Here is a 27,620-nt window from a genome sequence, read left to right on the forward strand (position 1 = left end):
CAGCTGGTGAATAGTGGAAATAGCTCAGTAACACTTTAGTTACACACTCTAAAAACGAGGGGTTCAACAAGGTTTCTTCTAAAATCCTCAAAGTTCTTCAAAGAACCTTAGGGTACTTGGCACTGAAAATTGCCCACAAAAGGTTTTTCCAAGAACCCAATAGGAGGTGTGGTTCATCAAGGAACCTCCTAACTGCCCAACCGAAACATTTGGATTTTAATTTGAAAGGACTGAAAAATGTAAAGATCTCCTCAATATAAGGTAAGGTTTGTCCCTTATATGAACTAAATTAAAGGGTTATTCAAATACCTTATTTCAATTGGAAGGACCCCCAAAGGATACTCCAGCAACCTTTTCTTTTTAAAGTGTATCACATGTCATTTTTACAGTGAGCGTGTAAAGACGGTCAGTAAGTACAGATAGGGCCAACACTTAGAATGGACATCAGTCTCATTTGATGTCTCAGTCAAATGCCTTCCAATAGAACACAAGACAATTGCAAGTTGCTACAATAAGTATTTTAAACAAGCATGCAGATGACATCATGGGCTCTGAGGATCCGAGCTCAGGCTGTTATATTGAGAGCACTAAATAAATTCTGACACCAAAGTGATGATAACACTGAAAGTATCATCTTAAGAATTTTTATCAAACAACGTCTCATCTTGAGTCATTCCTTCTTCAAATACAAATCAAATCTTTCTAGAGAACACCACAGCTCACCTCTTCCCTCCTCTTTTATATTCTGTGTAGTCTTGATGCAGTGTTTAAATTAGAGGACTGCAGACTAGACAGAGAGGAAGTCTTACCTGTCTCACAGCTCTTCCCTGTGAAGCCTTGCTGGCAGATGCAGTTGTTTGGGGAGATGCAGGTTCCTCCATTCTGGCACAGGCCATTGCACATTGCTAGAGGACCACAGGTATCATACAGCCATTATTCAATATTAACATAGATAGATTACAATTTTAATTAGGACTGTAGTATGTATTTGGATACAGTTGATGGGCTCATTTACTAATGTGATTTAATATATCATTACAGTTCTTAAACATTTGTCTTAGTAATGATTAATGTAATTGAGAGAGATAAAATAATGACGTACTTTCTGTCTGTGTGTGGTTCTGGTCAGTGGAGCTTACCTTTGCAGACGGTGCCGTTACCAGTGTATCCTGGCTTACAGGAGCAACTGTGCCCTCCCACCTTGTTGAAACAGAGGGCATTCTGGTCGCAGCTGTGTAGTCCACTCACACACTCATCATGCTCTGGAACAGAAAAACAAACAGACAGAACAGCACCTTTAAGACCAAAACAAAACTTCACCTTACACAGGTCAATCCCACCATAACAGCACCTGAGCCAAACTAAACGTCACCTTACACAAGTCAATAACACCAAAACAAAACCTTACCTGGCCCTCTATTTTACAGAGGCCAATCACACCTTAACAGCACCTTTGAGATCAAAACAAAACCACCTTAGAAAGGTGAATCACACCTTAGCAGCACCTTTAAGACTACAACTAAAGTTCACCTCCTACAGGTCAATCACACTGAAACAGCACCATTAAGACCAAAACAAAAATTCACCTTCACAGGTCATCCACACCTTAGCAGCACCTTTAAGACCAAACCAAAACTTCACCTGGACTTCTTTATGTGAATCGTTACAGAAAACTAGGTGTATGTTGCACGTCACTACCTCACAGAAGCGACATTTGAACGTAAACATGTATTGTTTTATAAAAATGCGTTTTGGGCAGAAATGCCTTCCGGAACATGTGAACTTTCATGTGCCTTAACAACAAACATGTATTCCATCCATAAAAACGATTCAAATTGTTAAATTACGAGGCTAGTTGGTTTAGGGGGCCCACTACGTTATATCTTCCATGTTCCATGTGTCTGTCTGTAATGTGAGCTGTTCAGTATGTGTTGACAGTCCTTTCTACCGTGCCGTTTTTGAAAGATATAACGTTAGCCATCGAGAACTACAAAAGTTTAGCTACTTTTCCCAACAACATTGATGCCCTGAATTTAGCAGGCTCTATCGACAGATCAGTTACTTTTTGCACACGCCACGGTCAGTGTGAACTGGAGTGACTTGACACAACGCTGGCCAAACAAGATGTATCTAGAAACAAAACGGAGTTAAATGGTGCCAGTCTGCCATGAAGCGTTCATCCATGTATATGTGTAAGAGTCAAGCTACATTTTAGTGTAAATTTTTAAGTTTTTAATTTGGACAGAAAGTCATTTTTATTGCAAGTTAAAGCGTACTGTTAGTTAGTTAGCAAACATTAGCTTGCTGGCTCGCTAGCTAAAATTACGTGTATGATCTGTGGAGTAATATTATTCAAATCAGAAACCTATTTTGCCTTGCTTGTTATAGCCTAATGTTAGCTAGCTAACATTGAACCTAGTTTGTTAGCTTTAGCTAACTGCAGATTCATACTACAGCTATGACAATTTTTGTATGGGTAGTAGTATGAGTTGGGATTATAACGGTTCATTGTTTATCTAGCTAGCTACATGTCTAAACCAAAGACTCCACTTCGGCCGGATTATTACATGACCCATCAAATTAGCCAGGTGTGTCTGGGGGTGATTACGGCCATCTATTGTATTTCATGAACATGTGTACATGTCTGGACATTAGTGACCCATCCACTTAGTAGATGTGTCTGGGAGGTGGTTATAGCATTTCCTTCACATGACCCATCAATAGAGACAAGTGGGTCGGGTAAGTGTCATCTAATAATGATCAAATATTTAATCTGGACACTATGTTTTTGATATTGCGACTATGCAAGTAACCACTTCACTGTACTGTTTACACCTTCTGTATCCTGTGCCTGTGACAAATAAACTTAGATTTAATTTGATATAGCGTGTGTTTACCACATGGCCTCACCTGTGAATCCAAAGAGATGGGTGGGACTAAGGCTTAAGAGGGTGTGAACGATGCTGAATGGGTGTAGACAAAGAAGAGCTTTCCAGTAGGTGTACCAAAACATTCAAGGGCCATTTTCTTAAAAGTGGGGTTACAAGTTTATCAACTTTCAAAGTATAATTACTTTCCCATTGTTCCTCAATTGCAGTGTATGATATACAATTGTCTAGCTCTGATTCTCTACTTTTATCCAATGTTAAAAACACCATTTCAAATGTGGCTACATAAGATTGAATCGAGGTGGTCGGTCACATTTTGCAGAGGCCAATCACACCTTAACAGCACCTTTTAGACCAAAACAAAAACTTCACACTTCCCCTCTATCCAGAGACCAATCCCATTTTAACAGCAGGAGACAGAGGCAGACAAACCTGTATCTGACTCCCACCCACGCAAACCTATCTCGGAATCTATCTATCTATCCTCCCTCACTCACATTGCAAGTTAAACGAGCAATTTCTGCTGCATGCCCTCGAACTGACCATGAACACACAGTGAGATTTTTATACCACGGGAACACAGGAATACATCTATTCTGTGTGGAGCTTTGCAGAGGTTTTATAATTGTTGCTTCGTGATAAGTATTTGCTTACTGTATACTACTTAAGGCAGTTGGTTACTAAACTTTTGGGCGTTGTGACTTTCCAAAAACTACTGGAAACTTCATGTGAACCATTATCATAACAAAACTAAACTTAGATGACTCAGTCTCTAGAATGACACAAAAAAAGTTAGGTCCCAAAGGACGCAAACCTGGCATTAGTTACTGGCACGCCCTGACCTTAGAGATCCTTTTTATGCCTCTATTTTGGTTTGGTCAGGGCGTGAGTTGGGGTGTGCGTTCTATGTTTTGTGTCTCTATTTTGGTTTGGTCAGAGCGTGAGTTGGGGTGGGAATTCTATGTTTTGTTTCTATGATTTTCTATTTCTATGTTTTGGCCGGGTATGGTTCTCAATCAGGGACAGCTGTCTATCGTTGTCTTTGATTGGGAACCATATTTAGGTAGCCTTTTTTCCCACCTGTCTTTGTGGGAAGTTGACTTTGTTTATGGCACTTTGCCTTTGACCTTCACGGTTTGTTTGTGTAGTGTTTTTTTGTTTTGTTTGGCGTCATTTTGATAAAATAAAGAAAATGTACGCTGACCACGCTGTACCTTGGTCCTCATCTTTCAACAGCCGTGACATTTATCCATCTCCTTTTGGCAGAGAGAATGTTCTAGTCCTGATTGAGTCTGCTCTGCAGTGTGAAATTACAGAACCAGAAATAGTTGATCAAATCTATCAATAATACTAGAGGAAAACCTATGGGACATAAAATTGTATTGCTTATCTCTGGGTAACACTTTGTCCTCTTTCCACTTGTGTTAGTGGATTTCTGGGCCATCCTAAGCCTGGCAGGGGACTAAAATATCACATTCAGCTCTCTCTCCTGTGCTCACGCACGGACTAGCTCTCATGAATCTTACTAAACAATGAGAATAAAGAACAGTATTCATATATTTTGTAGCCCTTTACACTCGTACCCCTATATACGGGGGGCCAGTACAAAAAAAAAAAAGGATGAATGTATGTACTTGTAAGTCGCTCTGGATAAGAGCGTCTGCTAAATGACTTAAATGTAAATGTAAATATACGGTTGAAGTCAGAAGTTTACATACATTTAGGTTGGAGTCATTAAAACTTGTTTTTCAACCACCACAAATTTCTTGTTAACAAACTATAGTTTTGGCAAGTCGGTTAGGACATCTACTTTGTGCATGACACAAGTCATTTTTCCAACAATTGTTTACAGAGATTATTTCACTTATAATTCACTGTATAACAATTCCAGTGGGTCAGAAGTTTACATACACCAAGTTGACTGTGCCTTTAAACAGCTTGGAAAATTCCAGAAAATTATGTCATGGCTTTAGAAGCTTCTGATAGGCAATTTGACATCATTTGAGTCAATTGGAGGTGTACCTGTGGATGTATTTCAAGGCCTACCTTCAAACTCAGTGACTCTTTGCTTGACATCATGGGAAAATCTAAAGAAATCAGCCAAGACCTCAGAAAAAAAATTGTAGACCTCCACAAGTCTGGTTCATCCTTGGGAGCAATTTCCAAATGCCTGAAGGTACCACGTTCATCTGTACAAACAATTGTACGCAAGTATAAACACCATGGGACCACGCAGCCGTCATACCGCTCAGAGACACGTTCTGCCTCCTAGAGATGAACGTACTTTGGTGTGAAAAGTGTTATAATAGATTTGAATAAAATCCTGGATTTTAACTTTATTTATAGAATAAAATCTATATACTGGGCAGTGTCAGAGGAAGGTCCAAAAAATTGTCAAAGACTCCAGTCACCCAAGTTTTAGACTGTTCTCTCTGCTACACCATGGCAAGTGGTACCGGAGCACCAAGTCTAGATTAAAATGGCTAAAAAAATGGCTTCTACAGCCAAAGCCATAAGAATTCTGAACAATTGATCAAATGGTCACCAGACTACTTACATTGACACCCCCCTTTGATTTTATACTGCTGCTACTCGCTGTTTATTATCTATTCATAGTCACTTTACCCCTATCTTCATATACAAATTACCTCAACTAACCTGTACCCCCGCACATTTACCCAGTATTGGTACCCCCTGTATATAGCCTCGTTATTGTTATTTTATTGTGTTACTTTTTATTACATGTTTTACTTTATTTAGTAAATATTTTCTTAACTCTATTTATTGAAATGCATTGTTGGTTAAGGGCTTGTAAGTGAGCATTTCACTTGTATTCGGCGCATGAGACATACAATTTGATTTGAGTCCAAATGTGCACTTCACATTTCCATATCATAAAACTTGTCATATACAGTGTCAACGTTTATGATCGTTATGTTTGATGTACAGTTACAAGATGACATGGCGTCATACCCCGGGTTGTTCAGAACAGAATGAGCCTATTTTTGTAACATCATATTTTAAAACTTAGCTAGTCATGTTGGAAATAGAACAGGCTTTCAAATGATGCCCACCTGACCCTGATTGCAAGTTATAATGGACCATTTTTGTATTTATGTAAACAACAACAGTAATTGTCTGATGTCGGAGATGCAGGGCTGTGTTCCAAACAAAACAATTACAACTGTGCTCTAGTTCCTCAACGGCACAGCTAGAAGAGCAAAACAAATGTGTATGTGTTACACCTATGCTGGCTTGTTCATCTCGTTAGTTGGAAGGTGTTTCACCTGTTCTGGCCCAGGTGATATTTAAGAGTGGCTGGCCCAGTGTTCCAGTTATCTTGAGAGATGTGAAGGGTCTTTTAGCTAGAAAAATATTCCTTTGTCTAACGGTCCCTGTTTTTGTTTTCCTGAACTTTTTAGTTTGCTTCCTGTCTCTAAGTTTGGTGTGGGTTTTTCTTTTGTTTGGCTCTTAGGGGCAAATTTTATGGGTGCCCATGGTGGGTGTCTTTTAGGTCCCAGTTGTTGTTGCTATGCAACTTTCAGTGGACACCCCCATGAGTGTCTTTCATAACCCCTCCTATAACCCCACCTGTTTCATTTAAAATTCATAATTTTACTTTAGGCTACTAACAACAAGAGCACTTTGTACTGGAGTCTATTTCTTCCTATTCAAGAAATAAGAGGTGGGCCTACCTGTTTGACAGACTAAATCAATCTACTATCCGTAGATTTTATCAGCCAATTATTTCAGTCACCATGCACTCCTTAAATACTTCAGTGTCAGTGAAGGGCTTGGTGTGTTAAGTTAAAACCAGGGCTCAAATTGAAGGGGTATGCTAACAAGGGGTAGCCTAAAAGCATAGGCTACCCCTTGTTAGCTTACAAGTTAGAAAAAATGTGATGGACCTGATTATATGAAGCGATCTATAATGACGCTTTAGTCTGCAATGATGATTCTGTCACTATCAACTGACGTTCAACATTTTCAAAGGCTATTAAACAACATACTTAACTCTAAATCAGTCAGGAGCAAGCCAGGTAGCCTAAGAAGGAATGTGTGTCAAGAACTGCAACGCTGCTGGGTTTTTCACGCTCAACAGTTTTCCGTGTGTATCAAGAATTGTCCAACACCCAACACACATCCAGCAAACTTGACACAACTGTGGGAAGCAATGGAGTCAACGTGGGCCAGCATCCCTGTGGAACACTTGACACATTGTAGAGTCCATGCACTGACAAAAAATATTATACATTTCAACTCTATATCTGGCATGGTACAGGTGTCTTTTTCTGCCCATAACCATGTGTGTGAGGTGTATACTTCTGTTTCAAGGTAGATTTCTTTACGACTACATTAGCCTGTATAGAAGTTAAAAGTGCTTTTGTGGTATTAAAAAAGATTCTACTTGTCTCCAGTTATGATAATTACGTAGAATTTGATGAAATGTGTTCATAAAAGGCAATTTTTTTCTCAATCTGCAAATAAGACGATAGATAATGGAGATCTTTTCACCCTTACCATGGACAGGGTGGTCTGGGAATCCACAACCTTCTGTTTACTTTGCCATGTACTGCTTACAAAATGAAGAGCCGTTTTTAAAACTGTATATCTAAGACTCTGGTCTGTGCTAGGAATTAGGGTAAACGGTAGGCACGTTCTCTTCTATCCACTATGTTTTAATTCTTATTTTAGGTATAGGGGAGGGTCACTTGTTTTCCTTCAAGCGTTCAGGGAGGGTCTGGTAAAAATACATTTTACTGAAGGGATGGCCATCCATTTTCATTTCAAAGGTCCGATTTTCCCACATTTTCCAGGAATAGTCTTATCGTATTACTGAATGTAGCCAGAGTATTTTCATATTTTGCTTTCAACGCAGCGAAAAATACAGCAAATGTAAAATGCACATAAAATCAAGTGTAATATTTGAATTCAGTCTTGTGCCCGGTGAACTGTTGTGTCCTAACCTTTCATCTAAATATTTCCATATATGACAGACTTCTACAATTGTACTATACAGCTAACCCAACAAATGCAGGACCCTCAAACTTGAACGTCTCGTATGTGAGAAGGATGGATGGGATGTGAGCCAGAATGTGTGCCACAGGAGAGACCTGAGCTCCATCCATTTCATTGTCATCATCCCATCCATTACATCTCCTGAACAGTATCGGGCTCAAACAAATTGAAAGTGACATGGTGATGAGCTCCTCCTTTGAGCATATGATGTATATATGACAGAGTGAAGGACGTGGAGGAAGACTGGTCCTGCTGCTGCTGCACTGTATCACACCTGCTGATGTCCTGAATTAAAACCTGCCTGTGCTGACTCCCAAATGACACCCTATTCCCCATATAGCACACTATTTGCACATTTACCCTGGTCAAAAGGAGTGTACTATAAAGGGAGTAGTGTGCCATTTGGGATGCATCCCTGGTCTGAGTCCCCACCGAGACAGGCAGCATATAAAACTGTAATATAAGAGGGGAGTAAAAAGAGAGAGGAGATTTGCCCAAGGTCACATCTGTCTATGCCTGCCGGGCCCAGTAGAGCAGCGTGCCATCACTCTGAATCGTCAGGATGGAGGGATTGGCAGACAAGGTGTGTGTGTGTGTGTGTGTCTGTGTAAGGTTTTTCTTCCTGACTTGTGCTGCTCATGCTGCAGACAGATAAACAATCAATTATTTACAGGCTGTCACCAGGGATCCCTTGGTAGCGTGCTGCTGTCCTCTCCTCCATCTCCTGCTGCTACAGCACACTGTCTGGCTGGCTGACTGGCTGACTGGCTGACTAGAGCCTCAGCCCAGCCCAGCCCGGAGCCTACTCAGCCTTTGTCCAACAAACTGACTGAACTGACGGAAAACAGTCACTGTAACAGTTAATACAGTCACTGCATGGAGATACTTACAAACCCATGGACAACTCTGAGAGCGACTCATTGATCTTTATGCTAAATGTAGATATTCTGGGGCCTTGACAGGCACATCATAATAACATGTCTAAATGTGAAGGCTGTGTTGAAACAGTGTTAGTTTGTTTTCCATATTTGAGAGAGTATCAAATTCATCATTAGATTCACTATCTGAGATGGAATAGATTGTGAACAAAGCGTGAAAGGACGGGGAAAAGAGACAGGGGCCAAGGCACACTATTTTCCCATAATCCTCTGCCAGGCCCTTTGACTTCACACAGTGGATGTCATCCTCTCTAATCTTCACTGCCCACCGATCCCCACCTCCGCCCTCCTTTTCTCATTCCCTCCCTCCCTTTCTTCTAGCTTTGAGGCCAGAGCTGGTCTGGTTATCATAGGATTAGAGTGGGGGCACATACACACCCCTCACACCCCTACACACACAACTCAGGACAGCAGCACTCTAATAACATTCAAAGGCCGCAGCACACAGCCAATCTGCCACCTTTCATGGATAAACCACTAATCTCTAGGAGCGAGGAGCACGCTCCAGGCACTTTGGGGAGGGAGGAAGAGAGGAGGGCTATCTTGACCTTCAACATCAAGGGTAAAATGCTAGTCAAAGAGCAGGGGAACGTTGGATGCTCCTTTCTTTCATGGTTCTATTGGACATAGAGGAAAGGGGTTGTGTTGAGGCTTTGGTAATACATATTTCATTTGGAGAAGAACATGAAGTCAGTGTGGCTGCGGAATGAGTCTGTCGCCGGCTGAGAATTGAACTAGTGACCTCCTTCACTGAAGGGTGTATTATGTAAATTTCATGTCCACTTCAACCCACTGACCCATGGACATGTGAACCCAGAACCTTATGCTGTTACTGTAGAACATCTCTCTGAGTTTAGCCTTTCCTGCAGTCAAATGATCAAATCGCCCTCTAGTGGCCTCATGGGTGGAATGTTATTCATATTTTTCATAATTACATGTATTTATTTTGTACCCCGAAAATACGGTGTTTCTATGTCAGTGTAATATTCGGATTCAACCTCAGAATTGAATACATTGGAACTCTATTTGTGACAGTACGGATGCCTTCTTACTTTTGTTTCAAAGTAGATTTGTTTAAGACTACCAAGAAACACTCTGTGTGACCCTGATTTATCCCACTGTAGTAAAATGTTATTCTAGAATTACTGTTAAAATTGTAGAGTAACTAAATGAAATAAGTGTAGTCTTTCTAACTCACTATACCTGAATGTGCAACTGTAATCTTTTCTTTCTCAATGTGCGGACTAGTATAACTACACTAGTATAGATACATGCACTTATGGAGAAATAAGGGTATCATTAGGCTACCTGTACATTATTTATGCTGAGTGTGCAATCTATTAATTGCTCAAATCCATGGAGAAAAAGAAAGATCCTCATATTTCATCCAAATGAGTTATTATAATGGACGTGGGAGATATGTGGTTAGTTTAGTGTTTTGTTGAGCTGGTGCAATATTTATTTTCTAAGCCACTTGGGGAATAGCCCATTACCTATGGACCTTGTTCAAACAGAAACAGATGTTTGATTGCCATTAATAACAAACAGAACCCTCTGGCTAGCTTAGAGCACAACCCCTATCTCAAATATATCACTGAACAACCAGAATGGGGGAGATAGCCTACTCTGGATCTAAACATGAATCTATTGTAGGATGGAGTGCCTTGTGTATGTTCTCTAATGTTATCAAATGTCGGTTTGATTGGATTTAGACACATATGGGTCCTCGGACAAGTTTTGAATTAAGTCCAATTTAACCATAATTCATCTTTTTAATATTGGAATAAGAGGTGGAGAGTAGCTCTATATGAACGATTCTATATCATGCGCTGAGGCAATGATTGTGAATGTACACTGATAGTCCAATAACTCAGAGAGATTACGACAATAACTTTACTGTAGTAGGCAGAAAGTCATTACATCAGCCCCCCTGAATACGCCTCAGTTTAATCATGAAATTGGCTTTTATAGGGAAATGCACAACTGAATTTTGACTTGAAGGCATTTTAATAAGAATCTATGTGTAATACATAGTAACAAAAATATATCCACTGGGCTATGGTATTAATCATCATTGTAAATCGGTGAAACAAATGGGTTGCAGAAGAGGATACATATTACTTAGACAATAACATTTGCATCCGGCTCACAGATACATAGAAATATAACTGTGAGTGGAATATAAATTCCGGGTGTGTCTAAGGAAAACACATGGAAAAAGACTGAGTAGGCAAGGTGTGTCTCTTCTTCACTGAATAAATCAGAGAACAAAAGATGAGTGAGAATTCTCCTGATTATTCCTTCTGAAACAATTCTGAAATACAGACAGCCTCAAACCCCCTATTAACATATCCTCTTCTCATTCCCATTCCCATTGACGAGGGAAAACTCACCAGAGGTATGGATAGATGGCAGGCAGGAAATGTAAAAACTCACCAGAGGTATGGATAGATGGCAGGCAGGAAATGTAAAAACTCACCAGAGGTATGGATAGATGGCAGGCAGGAAATGTAAAAACTCACCAGAGGTATGGATAGATGGCAGGCAGGAAATGTAAAAACTCACCAGAGGTATGGATAGATGGCAGGCAGGAAATGTAAAAACTCACCAGAGGTATGGATAGATGGCAGGCAGGAAATGTAAAAACTCACCAGAGGTATGGATAGATGGCAGGCAGGAAATGTAAAAACTCACCAGAGGTATGGATAGATGGCAGGCAGGAAATGTAAAAACTCACCAGAGGTATGGATAGATGGCAGGCAGGAAATGTAAAAACTCACCAGAGGTATGGATAGATGGCAGGCAGGAAATGGAAAAACTCACCAGAGGTATGGATAGATGGCAGGCAGGAAATGTAAAAACTCACCAGAGGTATGGATAGATGGCAGGCAGGAAATGGAAAAACTCACCAGAGGTATGGATAGATGGCAGGCAGGAAATGGAAAAACTCACCAGAGGTATGGATAGATGGCAGGCAGGAAATGGAAAAACTCACCAGAGGTATGGATAGATGGCAGGCAGGAAATGGAAAAACTCACCAGAGGTATGGATAGATGGCAGGCAGGAAATGGAAAAACTCACCAGAGGTATGGATAGATGGCAGGCAGGAAATGTAAAACTCACCAGAGGTATGGATAGATGGCAGGCAGGAAATGTAAAAACTCACCAGAGGTATGGATAGATGGCAGGCAGGAAATGTAAAAACTCTGCCGTGTTGTTGCATTGTCTTGGTGGGACTTAGACTCTTACTGCTTCATTCAATCCCAGAAGCTCAGCGGGGAGGGATGGCTGGGGGAGGGATGGCTGGGGGGAGGGAGGGAAGCAGCACTGCAGCGGGCCTGAATCCTCTCTCTGCATCCCAAATGGCACCATTGGTACTACGGTACTCTAGTAAAAAGTAGCACATTATAAAGGGAATACGGTGCCATTTAGGACCAGCCCTTCTTTCTGGCATGTCTCAACCCAGGCAGGCAGCTCCTCTACTTTGCATTCTGTCTCCTTCCTTCTCTTCTCTCTCTGCCTCCTCTCCTCCATGCTGAGCTACTGTGCATTAGTACAAATTGCTTTTTTAATTACAGATGGAGAAGGAATGTGTTGTGCAGCCTCCTCTTCAGAGATGGCACACTACTTAGCCTCATAACTCACACTGTAAGCAACTCTCAGAAATCATGACGACCACACCCATACTGTACCTACAGTGGCAAGAAAAAGTATGTGAACCCTTTGGAATTACCTGAATTTCTGCATAAATTGGTCATCAAATTTGATCTGATCTTCATCCAAGTCACAACAATAGAAAAACACAGTCTGCTTAAACTAATAACACACAAATTATTGTATTTTTCTTGTCTATATTGAATACATCATTTAAACATTCACAGTGTAGGTTGGGAAAAGTATGTGAACCCCTAGGCTAATGACTTATCCAAAAGCTAATTGGAGTCAGGAGTCAGACCAATCAATGAGTTGAGATTGGAGATGTTGGTTAGAGCTGCCCTGCCCTATAAAAAACATTCACAAAATTTGAGTTTGCTATTCACAAGAAGCATTGCCTGATGTGAACCATGCCTCAAACAAAAGAGACCTCAGAAGACTTGCATAAAGTTGGAACGGGTTACAAAAGTATCTCTAAAAGCCTTGATGTTCATCAGTCCACGGTAAGACAAATTGGCTATAGATGGAGGAAGTTCAGCACTGTTGCTACTCTCCCTATGAGTGGTCGTCCTGCAAAGATGACTGCAAGAGCACAGCACAGAATGCTCAATGAGGTTAAGAAGAATCCTAGAGTGTTAGCTGAAGACTTACAGAAATCTCTGGAACATCCTAACATCTCTGTTGACAAGTCTACGATACGTAAAACACTAAACAAGAATGGTGTTCATGGGAGGACACCACGGAAGAAGCCCCTGCTGTCCAAAAAAAACATTGCTGCATGTCTGAAGTTCGCAAAAGAGCACCTGGATGTTCCACAGCGCTACTGCCAAAATATTCTGTGGACAGATTAAACTACAGTTGAGTTGTTTGGAAGGAACACACAACACTATGTGTGGTGAAAAAATGGCACAGCACACCAACATCAAAACCTCATCCCAACTGTAAAGTATGGTGGAGGGAGCATCATGGTTTGGGGCTGCTTTGCTGCCTCAGGGCCTGAACAGCTTGCTATCATCAACGGAAAAATGAATTCCCAAGCTTATCAAGACATTTTGCAGGAGAATGTAAGGCTATCTGTCGGCCAATTGAAGCTTAACAGAAGTTGGGTGATGCAACAGGACAACGACCCAAAACACAGAAGTAAATCAACAACAAAATGGCTTCAACAGAAGAAAATAGGCCTTCTGGAGTGGCCCAGTCATAGTCCTGACCCCAACCCAATGGAGGGCGCTATGGCATGACCTCAAGAGAGCGGTTCACACTAGACATCCCAAAATTCCTGCTGACCGTTGTGCAGGTCTGATCAACAACTACAGAAAACATTTGGTTGAGGTTATTGCTGCCAAAGGAGGGTCAACCAGTTATTACTTTTTGCACCCTACACTTTGAATATTTACACGGTGTGTTCAATAAAGACATGAAAATGTATATTGTGTTATTAGTTTAAGCAGACTGTGTTTGTCTACTGTTGGGATTTAGATGAAGATTTAGATGAACATTTTATAACCAATTTATGCAGAAATCCAGGTAATTCCAAAGATTTCACATACTTTTTCTTGCCACTGTATCAACAAGATCTCGTAGTTCCCCTTCAAAATTTGACAATGATTCGACAACAGTGAACGTCTATTTTTTACGCATTCATTCCGCGTGGTTACAGGGTTGAAACAGAAACAACTCAAAGGTAAACATTAATTCCAAGTGGAGGACCTTGTGCATTTCAGGTAAAATAACAACCCAATGTTTATATCACAGGACAAATAAGTTAGCAATAGCAAGCTAGCTAGCTAGCTAAATGGCCATGAATGTTTCATCCGTTTTGACCTGTCCCCATATCGGTGGTTCAGAGTTCATTTGATATTTCAACCTGTGCGTCCTGATCGTGTCTGGACAAAATCAACACGCGGACGCACACGCGTGCCTGGCCTAGGCAGCATGTAAGCCTCATGAGTTCGTGCCCAGTGTTGGGCTTTAGGAGACATGGGCCTACTGTTCAATAACAATAGCAGTCATGGAGTTAATTCAAATGTACTTTTTTTACCTTAACAATATTGTTTACTGTAAAGAGTTGATTAGAATGACAAAGAAAACAGTGGTGTTTTGTCAACAATTTCTGGTAAATTGAGAATCCAAGGCTTGATAATCTAATGATCTTCATTAAATCATGACAAGGGCACTGCAGTGCAGTCACAAAGGATTAGGCCTATTTAAGTTAAAGTTCAAGTAGTTTAATTGCCATTTGCTCGTTCTCACCATGTTCCAGGTTTGTGTCTATTAATTTCCTAGAGAAAAACATAGAATATAGAAGAAATGGTAAGCTTTTTTTGCTGTAGTATCATTCTCTTCTGAAAACAGCAGATGCAAATTTAGTAAATCTGGCCTAACACAGCAAAAGGCCATTGTCACGTTCCTGACCTATTTCTGTTAGTTTGTTGTATGTGTTAGTTGGTCAGGACGTGAGTTTGGGTGGGCATTCTATGTTGTCTGTTTCTATGTTGGTTTAAGGGTTGCCTGGTATGGCTCTCAATTAGAGGCAGGTGTTTGGCGTTCCTCTAATTGAGAGTCATATTTAGGTAGGTTGTTTCACAGTGTTCGTTGTGGGTGGTTGTCTCCTGTGTCAGTGTTTGTCGCACCATACGGGACTGTTCGGTATGTTTGTACATCGTCATTTTTGTGTAGTCTATATTTCCCTGTTCGTGCGTTCTTCGTGTTTTATTGTAAGTTCGTATGTCTAGGTTTGTCTACACATTCGTTTTGTTATTTTGTTAGTTAATTCAAGTCTAGTTCGTTTTCTGTCTTAGTTGTTTTGTCGTGTTGTCACGGTCGTGTGGCGGATTGACGGACCAAAACGCAGCATTTGGAAAATAAGCCATCTTCTTTTAATTAAACGAACGAAGATGAACATGAAACGAAAAAACACTATTACAAACAAACAAAACAACAAACGACCGTGAAGCTAAATAACGTTGTACACATACACATACAGGCTACAAACGTTCTACATAGACAATTACTCACAACCAATGAGAGCCTATGGCTACCCTAAATAAGGCTCCCAATCAGAGACAACCGAAATCAGCTGTCTCTAATTGGGAACTCATTCAGGCAACCATAGACTCTCCTAGACAACCAAACATACATAGACAACACTAGACACATGTACTCCACACAAACCCCTATACTATACCCAACAACCCCTTTACCATAAAAACACCCAAAACCAACAAAACAAAAACATTCCCCATGTCACACCCTGACCTAACTAAAATAATAAAGAAAACAAAGAATACTAAGGCCAGGGCGTGACATAACCCCCCCCCTTGAGGCGCGAACTCCGGGCGCACCATTACACAGTCTAGGGGAGGGTCTGGGTGGGCTTCCATCCACGGTGGCGGCTCCGGCTCTGGTTGTGGTCCCCACGTCACCACAGTACCTAACCACCTCCTAGGCTTCCTCCAAACGACCCCCCTCCACATTAACCCCATTGCATGAAGGGGCAGTTCCGGACTAAGGGGCAGTACCAGGGTAAGGGGCAGTACCAGGGTCAGGGGCAGTACCAGGGTCAGGGGCAGTACCAGGGTCAGGGGCAGCACCAGGGTAAGGGGCAGCACCAGGGTAAGGGGCAGCACCAGGGTAAGGGGCAGCACCAGGATAAGGGGCAGCACCAGGATAAGGGGCAGCTCCGGACTGAGGAATGGCAGCTCCGGACTGAGGAATGGCAGCTCCGGACTGAGGAATGGCAGCTCCGGACTGAGGGACTGCAGCTCCGGACTGAGGGACGGCCCATGGCTGGCTGACAGATCTGGCTGCTCATGGCTGGCTAACGGATCTGGCTGCTCATGGCTGGCTGACGGATCTGGCTGCTCATGGCTGGCTGACGGATCTGGCTGCTCATGGCTAGCTGACGGATCTGGCTGCTCATGGCTAGCTGACGGATCTGGCTGCTCATGGCTAGCTGACGGATCTGGCTGCTCATGGCTAGCTGACGGATCTGGCTGCTCATGGCTAGCTGACGGATCTGGCTGCTCGTGGCTAGCTGACGGATCTGGCTGCTCATGGCTAGCTGACGGATCTGGCTGCTCATGGCTGGCTGACGGATCTGGCTGCTCATGGCTGGCTGACGGATCTGGCTGCTCATGGCTAGCTGACGGATCTGGCTGCTCATGGCTAGCTGACGGATCTGGCTGCTCATGGCTGGCTGACGGATCTGGCTGCTCATGGCTGGCTGACGGATCTGGCTGCTCATGGCTGGCTGACGGATCTGGCTGCTCATGGCTGGCTGACTGATCTGGCAGATCCTGTCTGGTTGGCGGCTCTGGCAGATCCTGTCTGGTTGGCGGCTCTGGCAGATCCTGTCTGGTTGGCGGCTCTGGCAGATCCTGTCTGGTTGGCGGCTCTGGCAGATCCTGTCTGGTTGGCGGCTCTGGCAGATCCTGTCTGGTTGGCGGCTCTGGCAGATCCTGTCTGACGGACGGCTCTAGCGGCTCCTGTCTGGCTGGCGGCTCTAGCGGCTCCTGTCTGGCGGACGGCTCAGTAGGCTCATGGCAGACGGGCGGCTTTGCAGGCTCATGGCAGACGGGCGGCTTTGCAGGCTCATTGCAGACGGATGGCTCAGATGGCGCTGGGGAGATGGATGGCTCAGATGGCGCTGGGGAGACGGATGGCTCAGATGGCGCTGGGGAGACGGATGGCTCAGATGGCGCTTGGCAGACGGGCAGTTCAGTCATCGCTGTGCAGACGGCAGACTCCTGCCGGCTGAGGCGCACTGTAGGCCTGGTGCGTGGTGCCGGGACTGGTGGCACCGGGCTGGGGACACGCATCTCAGGGCTAGTGCGGGGAGCAGCAACAGGACGCACAGGACTCTGGGGACACACAGGAGGCTTGGTGCGTGGTTTAGGCACTGGTGGTAAAGGGCTGGAGACACGCACCATATGGCTAGTGCGTGGAGGAGGCACTGGTGGTACTGGGTTGGGGCGGGAAGGTGGCGCCGGAAATACCGGACCGTGCAGGCGTACTGGCTCCCTTGAACGCCGAGCCTGCCCGGCGCCGTCTGAGCCATCCGTCTCCCCGGTGCCGTCTGAGCCATCCGTCTGTCCCGAGCCATTAGAGCCGCCCGTCTGTCCCGAGCCGTCAGAGCCGTTAGTCAGTCAGGAGCCGCTAGAGCCATTCGTCAGTCAGGATCTGCCAGAGCCGCCAACCAGACAGGATCTGCCAGAGCCGCCAACCAGACAGGATCTGCCAGAGCCGCCAACCAGACAGGATCTGCCAGAGCCGCCAACCAGACAGGATCTGCCAGAGCCGCCAACCAGACAGGATCTGCCAGAGCCGCCAACCAGACAGGATCTGCCAGAGCCGCCAACCAGACAGGATCTGCCAGAGCCGCCAACCAGCCATGAGCTGCTTCTCAGCCCAGAGCGGCCATTAATCCTGAACTGCCCCTCAGTCCAGAGCTGTCTCTCTGTCCAGAGCTATCTCTATCTTGACCTACCTCTCTGTCTTGAGCTATCTCTCTGTCCTGCGCTACCTTATCCTGGTGCTGCCCCTTATCTTGATGGTACCATGTAAATTAAGTGGGTGTAATTGGAGGGTGGTCATTCTAAGGGGAAGACGTAAGCTGGGATTGACTATGGTGGGGTGGGGAACTCGCCCAGAGCCTGAGCCACCACCGTGGTCAGATGCCCACCCAGACCCTCCCCTATACTTTGTGCAGGTGCGCCCGGAGTTCGCACCTTAGTTATGTCACGCACGTCTTAATTAAATCATGTCATTTCACAACGCTGCGCCTTGGTTCAATCACTACTCCTCCTCTTCGGATGAAGAGGAAGAGGATTACCGTTACAGCCATGCACTTTTAACTCCTTCTAGTAAACCGCACAAACGAACCACACTTGGAGTGTTTTTAACCGCGAACCATGACATTGTTATCAACTCTATATACGACATAACGGAAGAAAAAAGCCGGACAAAATAGGCGGAATGAACACAAAGATAATTGTAGATTTTGTCAGTATAATCGTGGTCAGATGCACATTAATGCTGAGTTCTTACTCAATCTACCATTGGAATTGAATGGTGTAATTGCGGCGTTTCTCAATCATACAGTTATTACACGACGCAATGTATTCAGAAATCTGCTCTGTAATCAGCACAAAGCAAACGCAGCCAATAGCCTCCCAAAATCAATACTAATTCATACCAGTATTCATCTAAGATGCACCGGCCTGGGCTAATGCCATCTAATTCTACCACACTATAAAGCAGCAAAGTGGACAGAATTACAAACATTCCTTTTTGATTTGTGTGCATATGACTTTCATGTGGCCTGCGGTAATCAGACCAAATCCAATAGGAGCGACTCAAACCCTGACATTAATTTCTATACATGAGCATTAAATTAATGAGCTATGCATAATTACTGTAGCCTATTGAGGCAACAGATTCCTTCACTGATAGCGTCCGTGGCTATGCAGTGTTTAAAGTGATTTTCACATTATGATATGTTCTGCAGGTGATATAAAAAGCCTCACAATCATGAGTCACACGCAAACACGCACGCACGCACATGCACACGCACACGCACACACACACTCCCAATGCAGCTTTCAACAGTTTAGTGTGAAGCCAGAAACATGAAACAAGTACAGTATGGGTTTCTGGTAGCAGCTATAAGACAGTCTGCCAGAAGAAAGAACTCACCTGTGCAGGAGTAGTCATCAATCCTGATGTATCCCCTGTGACAGATGCACATGAAGGATCCGGGGGTGTTGACACACACGGTGTTCTCCCTGCAGTAGTGCTTCCCCTCCGCACACTCGTCGATATCTACAGTGAGGAGAGAGGGAGACCAGGGTGAGCAGGTCACGCATGGTCAACACTAGGCTCCTCTAACTGGGGCTCCACTAAAGACCTAGTTCAGACCCCAGTTCAGCCTTAACGCCTCATAGAGAGAGACAGGGAGAGCCCATGGAAAGTGTATCTTCATCAGTGGAGACCCTGGGGGAAAAAAGGGGGAGGAGAGGGATACAGGCAGCTGTGGTTCTACTGTAGATGTTCCATGTACTCAAAGTAGAACATCCTTTACTCTTACTGTGGTCTACGTACTGTGTTTAATGGGGTAGTCAGGTAGTCAATTCCCATTTGGTCCAACCTCCCAAAACTCTATATATCTTTTATTTATGCATCATGACACTCCACGAAGCAGTAGATTCAATATTGTATTCATTTATTCATAATCCCATTAGCTGCTAACCTTTAGTAACAGCAACTCTTCGTGGTCCACAAAGACACAGCCAAGTTGAAAGCGTCTTACACGAGACGCAGTATCTCCATGAAACTGACGGGGCTAAGCAGATGTTCACATTGTGATGCAACGTAGTGCAATGCAAACAGAGCTCAACTGTATTAATATGGCAGTGGTGCTGGGCTACTGTAGATTGCAATACGCCAAATGTAAATAGACCAACTGTGAAAACCCAACTGGAGTTGAGATAGAGGTCCTTGACCTGAAGTAATTTATTCACTCTGTGTTTAAACACGTGCACCTTAGGCTACTCACTCTCTGCTTCCTTGCCAACCATATTTGAAAACATAATTTGATATGAAAATGCATTGTATTTGCATCTCATTCACCCGCTTACATGTCCTTGGTTGCCTCTTCCAACCACCACAGCATACACCATCTCTGGCTGTGCTGTATTCAAATCCACTCTACTTGACTCTCTGCTTTTGCCCCAGCTCTTGATCATTCCTTCTATTCAACCATCCACTGAATACCAGATAACACACAATGAATCCCACCAATTATTGAACACGTCGCCCACTAAATTAGTTGGCCTTCACTAAATGAACCATGTTACTGGCTGTGAGAGGGGGATGGAGAGTGAGATGGGGGGGGGAGAGGAGAGAGAGAGAGAGAGAGAGGTACGGACTGTTTCTCCACAGCGGGCAGCTATAGCGGGCGGTAACCTTGAGCGGGGGCCCTAGGTGACACTTGTTCTGGCTTGCGATTGGCTGTCTAAGCGGCGGCTTTGATTTAGAGCCTATTAACTGTAGGACGTCGTCTGTCTTTCCCCCCGTGACACACATAACGCTCGATGAAAAAATATGTTGGAACGTGCCTGCGTAGTGGACGACGGGGCTCGCTGTCCAAGCGGCCAGCGAGGGAGCATGAACAATCTCCATCCACATTAGTCCAGTCCATTTCCTTGATTGGCCTGTCACTACAGCGACATGCGATGTGCCACCCTAAAAGAATGACAGAGGCACCGGCGGCTTTTATCTCTCAATGGAATGATCTGGATCAAGTCATTGGCACACTGGATTGATGGGCTCTCCCTCCCCCCCCCCCCCTCTCTACAAAGGCTGAATCAATCCCAGTCATACGTAGATGAGCCAGAGGTTAATTTGTTTAAGAGGACAGTCTTATGTACTCGTATGTACAGGATACATATGGCATACACTGTTCAAGCAAATGCTTACTGGCAGGTTCCTTCGCGACAATGCAACAACAATAAGAAATAAGAAAAGATAAGAATACGAAACATAATTGTAATCAGTGTCATTTCAACTCAATAGCTGGAGTAGTTTCTTTGTCATTACATTAAAACATAACAGTGGCAGACATAATGTGTAGACTCAGTCATATCAATTCAGATTGAATTCATATTCCAGTTGTTGCACATGCTGGTCATTGCAGAGCCATAAAACGCCCCTGTGGATTCCTAATGTGGAGCGGCCTCCTATCTGTCAACCATACTGCTGTGTGGAAGTCTGGGAGTCAGGAGATAACAGTGGCGTCCCTGTTGGAGGGCCCACAAAGACTCCCAGACCACCCCATGCTGCCAACAGCCTCTCTCTGCTGCCTGGGCTCATTTACCCAAACAGTTGATGTAAAATCTCTACTACTGCTACTGAAATGGGCTGCCAGATTGTTTGCTGATATTCTCACACAGTTCCCAGAGTCCCCCACCACGGCAGGGCTAGTAGTCAGAGGAAAGTCAACGGCTGTGTGTCTCAACAGACTGAGCAGTAAAGCAACTCAATGAAATTCACCACAGCACAGTTAGCTAGCCCTCGACTGTGAACGGAGTATAAAGACAGGCTACTCTGTTTGGAGAGATTTTAAGTAGACATTTCTGTCTTTCAGACAATTCACTACGTGCTTACTGTATGTATTATGTTCCTAACGATTCTATGTATTATGATAACAAAGGAGGTGCTCAATATGTCTAGGCAGTACGCCACTTATTGTGCTACTATTGCCTCAACAGTAGGAGGGAGAGTCAATGTAACTCCATTTTCTTTATTTAGCAAAGTCTGTTGCCGTAATTGATAAAGGAGTGAACAATTTTTTAATCCGCTTGTTTCTTTATTGTTAAAATCCCCAGAGCCTCCGTTTATTTCCAAATTACATGTTTTATTCACTCTACCCAAACGGGCTTCTCAGTAAAACAACTAGGAGGCCATTACTATCTCTTCAGAACAATTACCTAAACATTGGTAGAGAGATGATATGCTTTGCTGCTTGTGTTTTAATGGGCGAGAGACAAGAAAATGTGGTGCTCAACATCTCTTCATCTCTTCCAAACGCCAGGTAATTATTTCCTCAATGAGGGATCTTTTAAAAAGACCAAAACAAACATGGAAAAGCCTCAAACTGTTTTGGGAAGCGAGACAATTAACACAATGGATTGAAAAGAAGCACATTAGGATGCAACAACAGTTCCGTCTCCGTTTAAAAAGCAGAGGCATTGTCTTTTTAGCAGGGCAATAACCACAAGTGATAAATCACAGGGCAAATGAAGTGAGAGGAATTAGCCCAGTACAGTACCTGAGTTTAGAATAATGGACTGGTATGAACAAACTCACCAGACAATGAGGAATGCTGTGTGTGTGTGTGTGTGTGTGTGTGTGTGTGTGTGTGTGTGTGTGTGTGTGTGTGTGTGTGTGTGTGTGTGTGTGTGTGTGTGTGTGTGTGTGTGTGTGTGTGTGTGTGTGTGTGTGTGTGTGTGTGTGTGTGTGTGTGTGTGTGTGTGTGTGTGTGTGTGTGTGTGATTAATGCTAATGTGTTTTATGGAATAAACTCCTTGCTTATGCTATCAAACATCCCCCTAAGCAAAAACTGGTTGAATGAACATTGTTTCCACGTCATTTCTACAACAAAAATCCTATGTGATGACGGTGAATCAATGTGGGGAAACGGATTGGATTTGCAAAACGTCATCTACGTAAGAGAATTTTGTCTTTTTTTCACCCACACTTTAACCTAAATACATAGTAATTGTTTTTGTTGGATTCACATTCGTTGACAACTCAACCAAATGTAAATCAAAACTATCTGTGACCAGTGGGATGTTAGGAAATGATGGTGACATTTGGCTGACGGAGTGAGTGGGCTTACTCTCCTTCCTGACACACATTAATCTTGAGGAGATTTGCCTCTTTGCATGAATCAATGAATCCCCACCATCATCTGTCATCCTTCTCTCTGCATCCCAGAGAAGGGGCAGAGGTCTAACCAATGAATAACAGGTGGTAGTAGCGCTAGGTAATGCTGACAAACAGAGGGAAGTGTCTCTGCCTGGTGATTTTTGAGGGATAGGAGCGCTGTTGTTGTCGTGTACTGTTGCTATTTCCACACTGGCCTGGTTTTCAGCACGGCAGGGTGTTTTGTCAGCTCTCGTGGTGTTTGCATGCTCACACACAGAGAGTGTTGGATGTTGCTGGCACACAGCGGGTTGGGATGGTGCAGTTTGTGTATGTGTGTGTGTGTGTGTGTGTGTGTGTGTGTGTGTGTGTGTGTGTGTGTGTGTGTGTGTGTGTGTGTGTGTGTGTGTGTGTGTGTGTGTGTGTGTGTGTGTGTTTGTGTGTGTGTGTGTTTGTGTGTGTGTGTGTCAGACCTCAGGCTCATCCCAGCAGTGATTGTGATGTGGGATGAGCCATCCCACTGGGTATACACTGGTCGAATCAATGTTGTTACCACGTTATTTCAATGAAATGACGTTGAATCAACGTGGAAAAGAAGTTTATTTGGCGCCTGTGCCTAGTAGGATGCTCTTTGGTAAATGCCAATTAGCCCCCCTCTATCTTGTGACATTAAAACAAACAGCAAAATGCAACAGGCTACCTAGTTATCACTGGATGGGATACAACCAGTGCTTAATTTAATCCGTCACTTCTCAGTTTTGGCCTGTTTTGTTCCGGAACCTATTTGCCAGGATCCGGTACCTCTCGTGGCATGAAAATTAATTGTCCCTGTTTGCAATGTAAACATTTTAACTAAAGCAATCAGAGTTAATTTGAGTTGCCTCCTCTGTAATTCTCCTGTCTAATGTGAAAACGTAGCTTTTCAGCCCACGCCTGATATTCTAAGAATTGATTCGGGTTAGGCCAGCCCAGGTTTATGGTTTCCGCAACATTGTAGCCTAAAGACCAACGTGTGGCCGTTGCTGTGGTGAGAGAGAAGCGCGCCTGTATCTCACAGAACTAGAATGAGATTCACTGTCTATGATCTCTCTCCCTCTATCTGCTCTGATAGACATGAGCCTGCAACTCTCATCTCTCCAGCGTTGCGCTTCATCAGTTATTTCCTCATAGAATCAGAGCTGTGCAAAGGATGCTGGAGGTGCTGCAGCATCCCAGATCAATTGAAATGTATTTGCCGAAGTTATAGAATTACAGTACTATTGTCTGTTCAGAAATAAATGAAATAATTCAGAATAGTACTAGGCCTATAATTTAACCACAGAGGATCAATAGCTTAACAAAAAAAATTGCCTAGTTGTGGATTGTGTGTAGCCCAATCATAAAGCATAGTGTATAGTCGAGAGCACACAGCAAATCTATCAGTGAACAAGCCTTTCACAATATTTCAAATACAATCGCGGGAAAACACCGGTTGGAAAGCAAATGTCTCCTGCTGAAAAGAGAAGACTCTAATCTGTCTGTAGGCTACAAAATATTATATCAACTTCCAAATAGGCGTATTGAGTGAACAGCATTGTTTTAGATAGTAAAACAAGAGACAGGCTTTTGGCATGAGAGCATCGGCCATCAACGGTGAGGGAGCTGCACATCATTGGGTGAGTCAGTGAAACTGGGAGGCTTTTTTAGGACTATAATTTCCTCCTCATATTGTATAATATATGTGTCTCCACACACCTAGGCCTACACTATTGATGGATTCAAGACAAGGTCGTTTTTATTGACCCCAGAAGCTCAGTTTGTCAGTGTCAAAGTCGCCTGTCATTTCGATCATTTGTGCGATATTAAAAAATATTAAAAAGGCCACTTTTTTCCCAGACCCCAGCCTGAAAATGTGCCCATGTGTGCAACCCCTGCAAGCGCCCGACTCTACTACTCTATGCCGCTACACGAATGCAATGATATGCATGCAAAACATACACTAGTTGGACCACTTGTGATTTGGTTTGCATTTGAATGCCACCAATGTGCAAATAGCAATAGTCAAAACGGAGAAGCATTTAGAACGATGTCCTTTCGATCTCAGACAAAATTGTGTAAATAAGCCTGTGTGAGTGAATCATCTGAATAAAGGAGGTCTTTGAAGAAAAGAGACACTATACTCATTTTCAGATACGCCAGAAAATAATATGAAAACAATTATTTGAGTAAAAGAAAACAATGCGAGCTGCTCCGTGCCTTTTCTCCTGTGGTATTAGAATACTAATATTAGCTTCAACCTTGGGCGCTTTACAGATGACTCAATCTAGAGCCAATCACAGTCTGTCACTTGGCCACAGCAGCTTGGCTTTCACTCTAATAGAGATGTTTAATACACTACTCATCACATGGATTTGTGTTGGAAAATACGCCTTCTACATGACTGCCTTCTGAGGGAATGGGGCCCTGTGCTTTTCTGTCTGAGAGAACAGCACTCTATGAGCAGAGAGAGGCTGGGAGAGGAGAGTCTCCCCCTGAGGCTCTGCTACCACTGCTTCTATGAAACATTTACACAGGAGTGATCTCATAGGCTATGTTCAGCACATCAGTGACCTAGGACTGTTTTAAAGAGCCAGTGTATGTCTTTTCCTGAAATACCACACCGATCTGATGCCAACCTGATGGCTGAAGGGAATTGTACGTGTACACGGCATACTTTATGTACATTATGTATATTGTATACATTATGTATATTGTATACATTATGTATATTGTGTGTAGCACATAAGCCTGTCTATTGGAATCCATCTCATGTGTTCTGTGGTCTGATACTGAGGCTGACAAACAGCTATTCCATCTGTATACTGACGCATACCAACCCTCAACAGCAAAATGGTGTAGCTACCGTTGTCCCGACTATTATAGGAACACCAACATTCTCTCAGACACATGTGTGATCCTCAAAACAACTATGTTGGCTGTTCCGATTCTTTTTGCAGGGCACAATACTCATAGTGTAAATGATTTCCAGAAGCCCCTCAAAAAAAATCTATTGCTTTTGTGAGAACAACATCAGAAAATTGAGTCAATTTTGTCCCTCCGCAGTTTCAGAAGTAACCCTCTTCACACCCCCATCCAATTTCATACAGGGACCTGGGTCGCTCTCGAGATGAGTCTGGTTCTAACCACCACTGTGTTGAATGGAATGGCTGGCATTGAAACAACTATAGATCTTATCCATTTCCAAACATGCCACAATACTGCTGTTGGGTGTTTCAGCATCTTCTCTCAGGTGATACTGGATGCAACTACATGTAAGTGAAATAGAGTCAAAACCTATATTGAAATAGGCACACAACTTCGACCTTCACGTTTACCCTGGGTGTACAGGAATTTGAACACGTCTTCCTCCTAGATTTGCAAGTATTTACCAATCTTCTTCCCTCCAACCTAGAGTGGGCAAAAGCACCCGTCTCTGCTGGCTTAAGGTGGAGGTGGTGAGTTTAGGTGGTGAGTTGAGGTGGAGGTGGTGAGTTGAAGTGGAGGTGGTGAGTTGAGGTGAGGTAGTGAGTTGAGGTGGTGAGTTGAGGTGGAGGTGGTGAGTTGAGGTGGAGGTGGTGAGTTTAGGTGGTGAGTTGAGGTGGAGATGGTCAGTTGAGGTGGTGAATTTAGGTGGTGAGTTGAGGTGGAGGTGGTCAGTTGAGGTGGAGGTGGTGAGTTGAGTTTGAGGTGGTGCCATGCGGCAGGAGCTTAACCTGCAGCCCAGAGACCTTTATACTCCATTAATTGGAGACAGGGGGCTGATAGCATCTTCAATTATGCAAATTCCCCGAGACATTATAATTACCTGACCAACTGATCATATTTAGCATGTTAAAACAGACTGAGAGGAGGTCAGGAATGGCTGTTACCTTCTTAACACGTGCCTTTCCCCTCCTGGTTATCAGAGTCAATGAACATGTAACCAAAGATATCGCACTGATGTTGGTGAAGGTGACAGAAGAGAGAAGTTGGAGGGAATTCATCAGCTTGGTAAAAGTAGGGCATGTATGCATACAGGCATGGAGTGAAGCGACGAGGATGAAAGGGATATGGAGTCGAGATTTGATGGCTTATTTGCGCTTGTCATCAGCGTCATCCATAGATTTAGCTCCCGGAACCCCACATGTATTACTATGAGTTGGGTAAACACTCTAGATTTTACAGCACTGCAGATGGAGAGGTCACTTCTCTGATCATCCCGGGAAGATTCCGTAAAGTAAGAAGCAAAGATGTATGTGGGAATTTTCACTGAGGAAGGGAAGGACCGGCAAAGACATCTATTGTCACAGTTTGTTTATATAATGTTTATTTGCATGCATTTTAGAAGGCAGTCCATGTGAATAAATGTCCTTGAAGTATTAACACATTTTCCAATCTTTAAAAGTGGAGGGCCAAATCGCCATAGAGTATAAAACATATCAGCATCTGTTATATAAGAAAACAATCATGAAATGATCAAACGCATTGGGTGTATTGCAACCAACAGGCAGAACGTAGCAATGTGCTACGCATTACAGCTGGATTTCTTCAAACGCTAATAACAGGGAGATTACATGCACTAGCGTGTTAACGCAGACTTGCTTGCAACCAAAAACCCACGAGAAAAAACCCCGCAAATCATTTGATCTCTCGTTGTTACCGTGTCAAGTGATTATGATACCAGACAGCTGAGTCTGCT

The 27,620-nt window shown here is 43.5% G+C and overlaps 1 protein-coding gene across 1 annotated transcript in view; it reads right to left on the reverse strand.

Annotated features, from left to right (window-relative positions):
• The window catches only part of nell2a (neural EGFL like 2a), a 105,533-nt gene that overhangs the window by 45,843 nt on the left and 32,070 nt on the right, over positions 1-27,620 (reverse strand). Inside the window, exons 13-15 of the mRNA XM_055934507.1 lie at positions 19,196-19,321; positions 1,140-1,262; positions 810-905 (exon numbers count right to left, since the gene is read on the reverse strand). Of these exons, the coding sequence (XP_055790482.1) occupies positions 810-905; positions 1,140-1,262; positions 19,196-19,321 (345 nt within the window). The remainder of the gene's footprint in view (positions 1-809; positions 906-1,139; positions 1,263-19,195; positions 19,322-27,620) is intronic.

Source organism: Salvelinus fontinalis, chromosome 9 (genome assembly GCF_029448725.1).
Source record: "Salvelinus fontinalis isolate EN_2023a chromosome 9, ASM2944872v1, whole genome shotgun sequence".
Lineage (NCBI taxonomy): Eukaryota > Metazoa > Chordata > Actinopteri > Salmoniformes > Salmonidae > Salvelinus > Salvelinus fontinalis.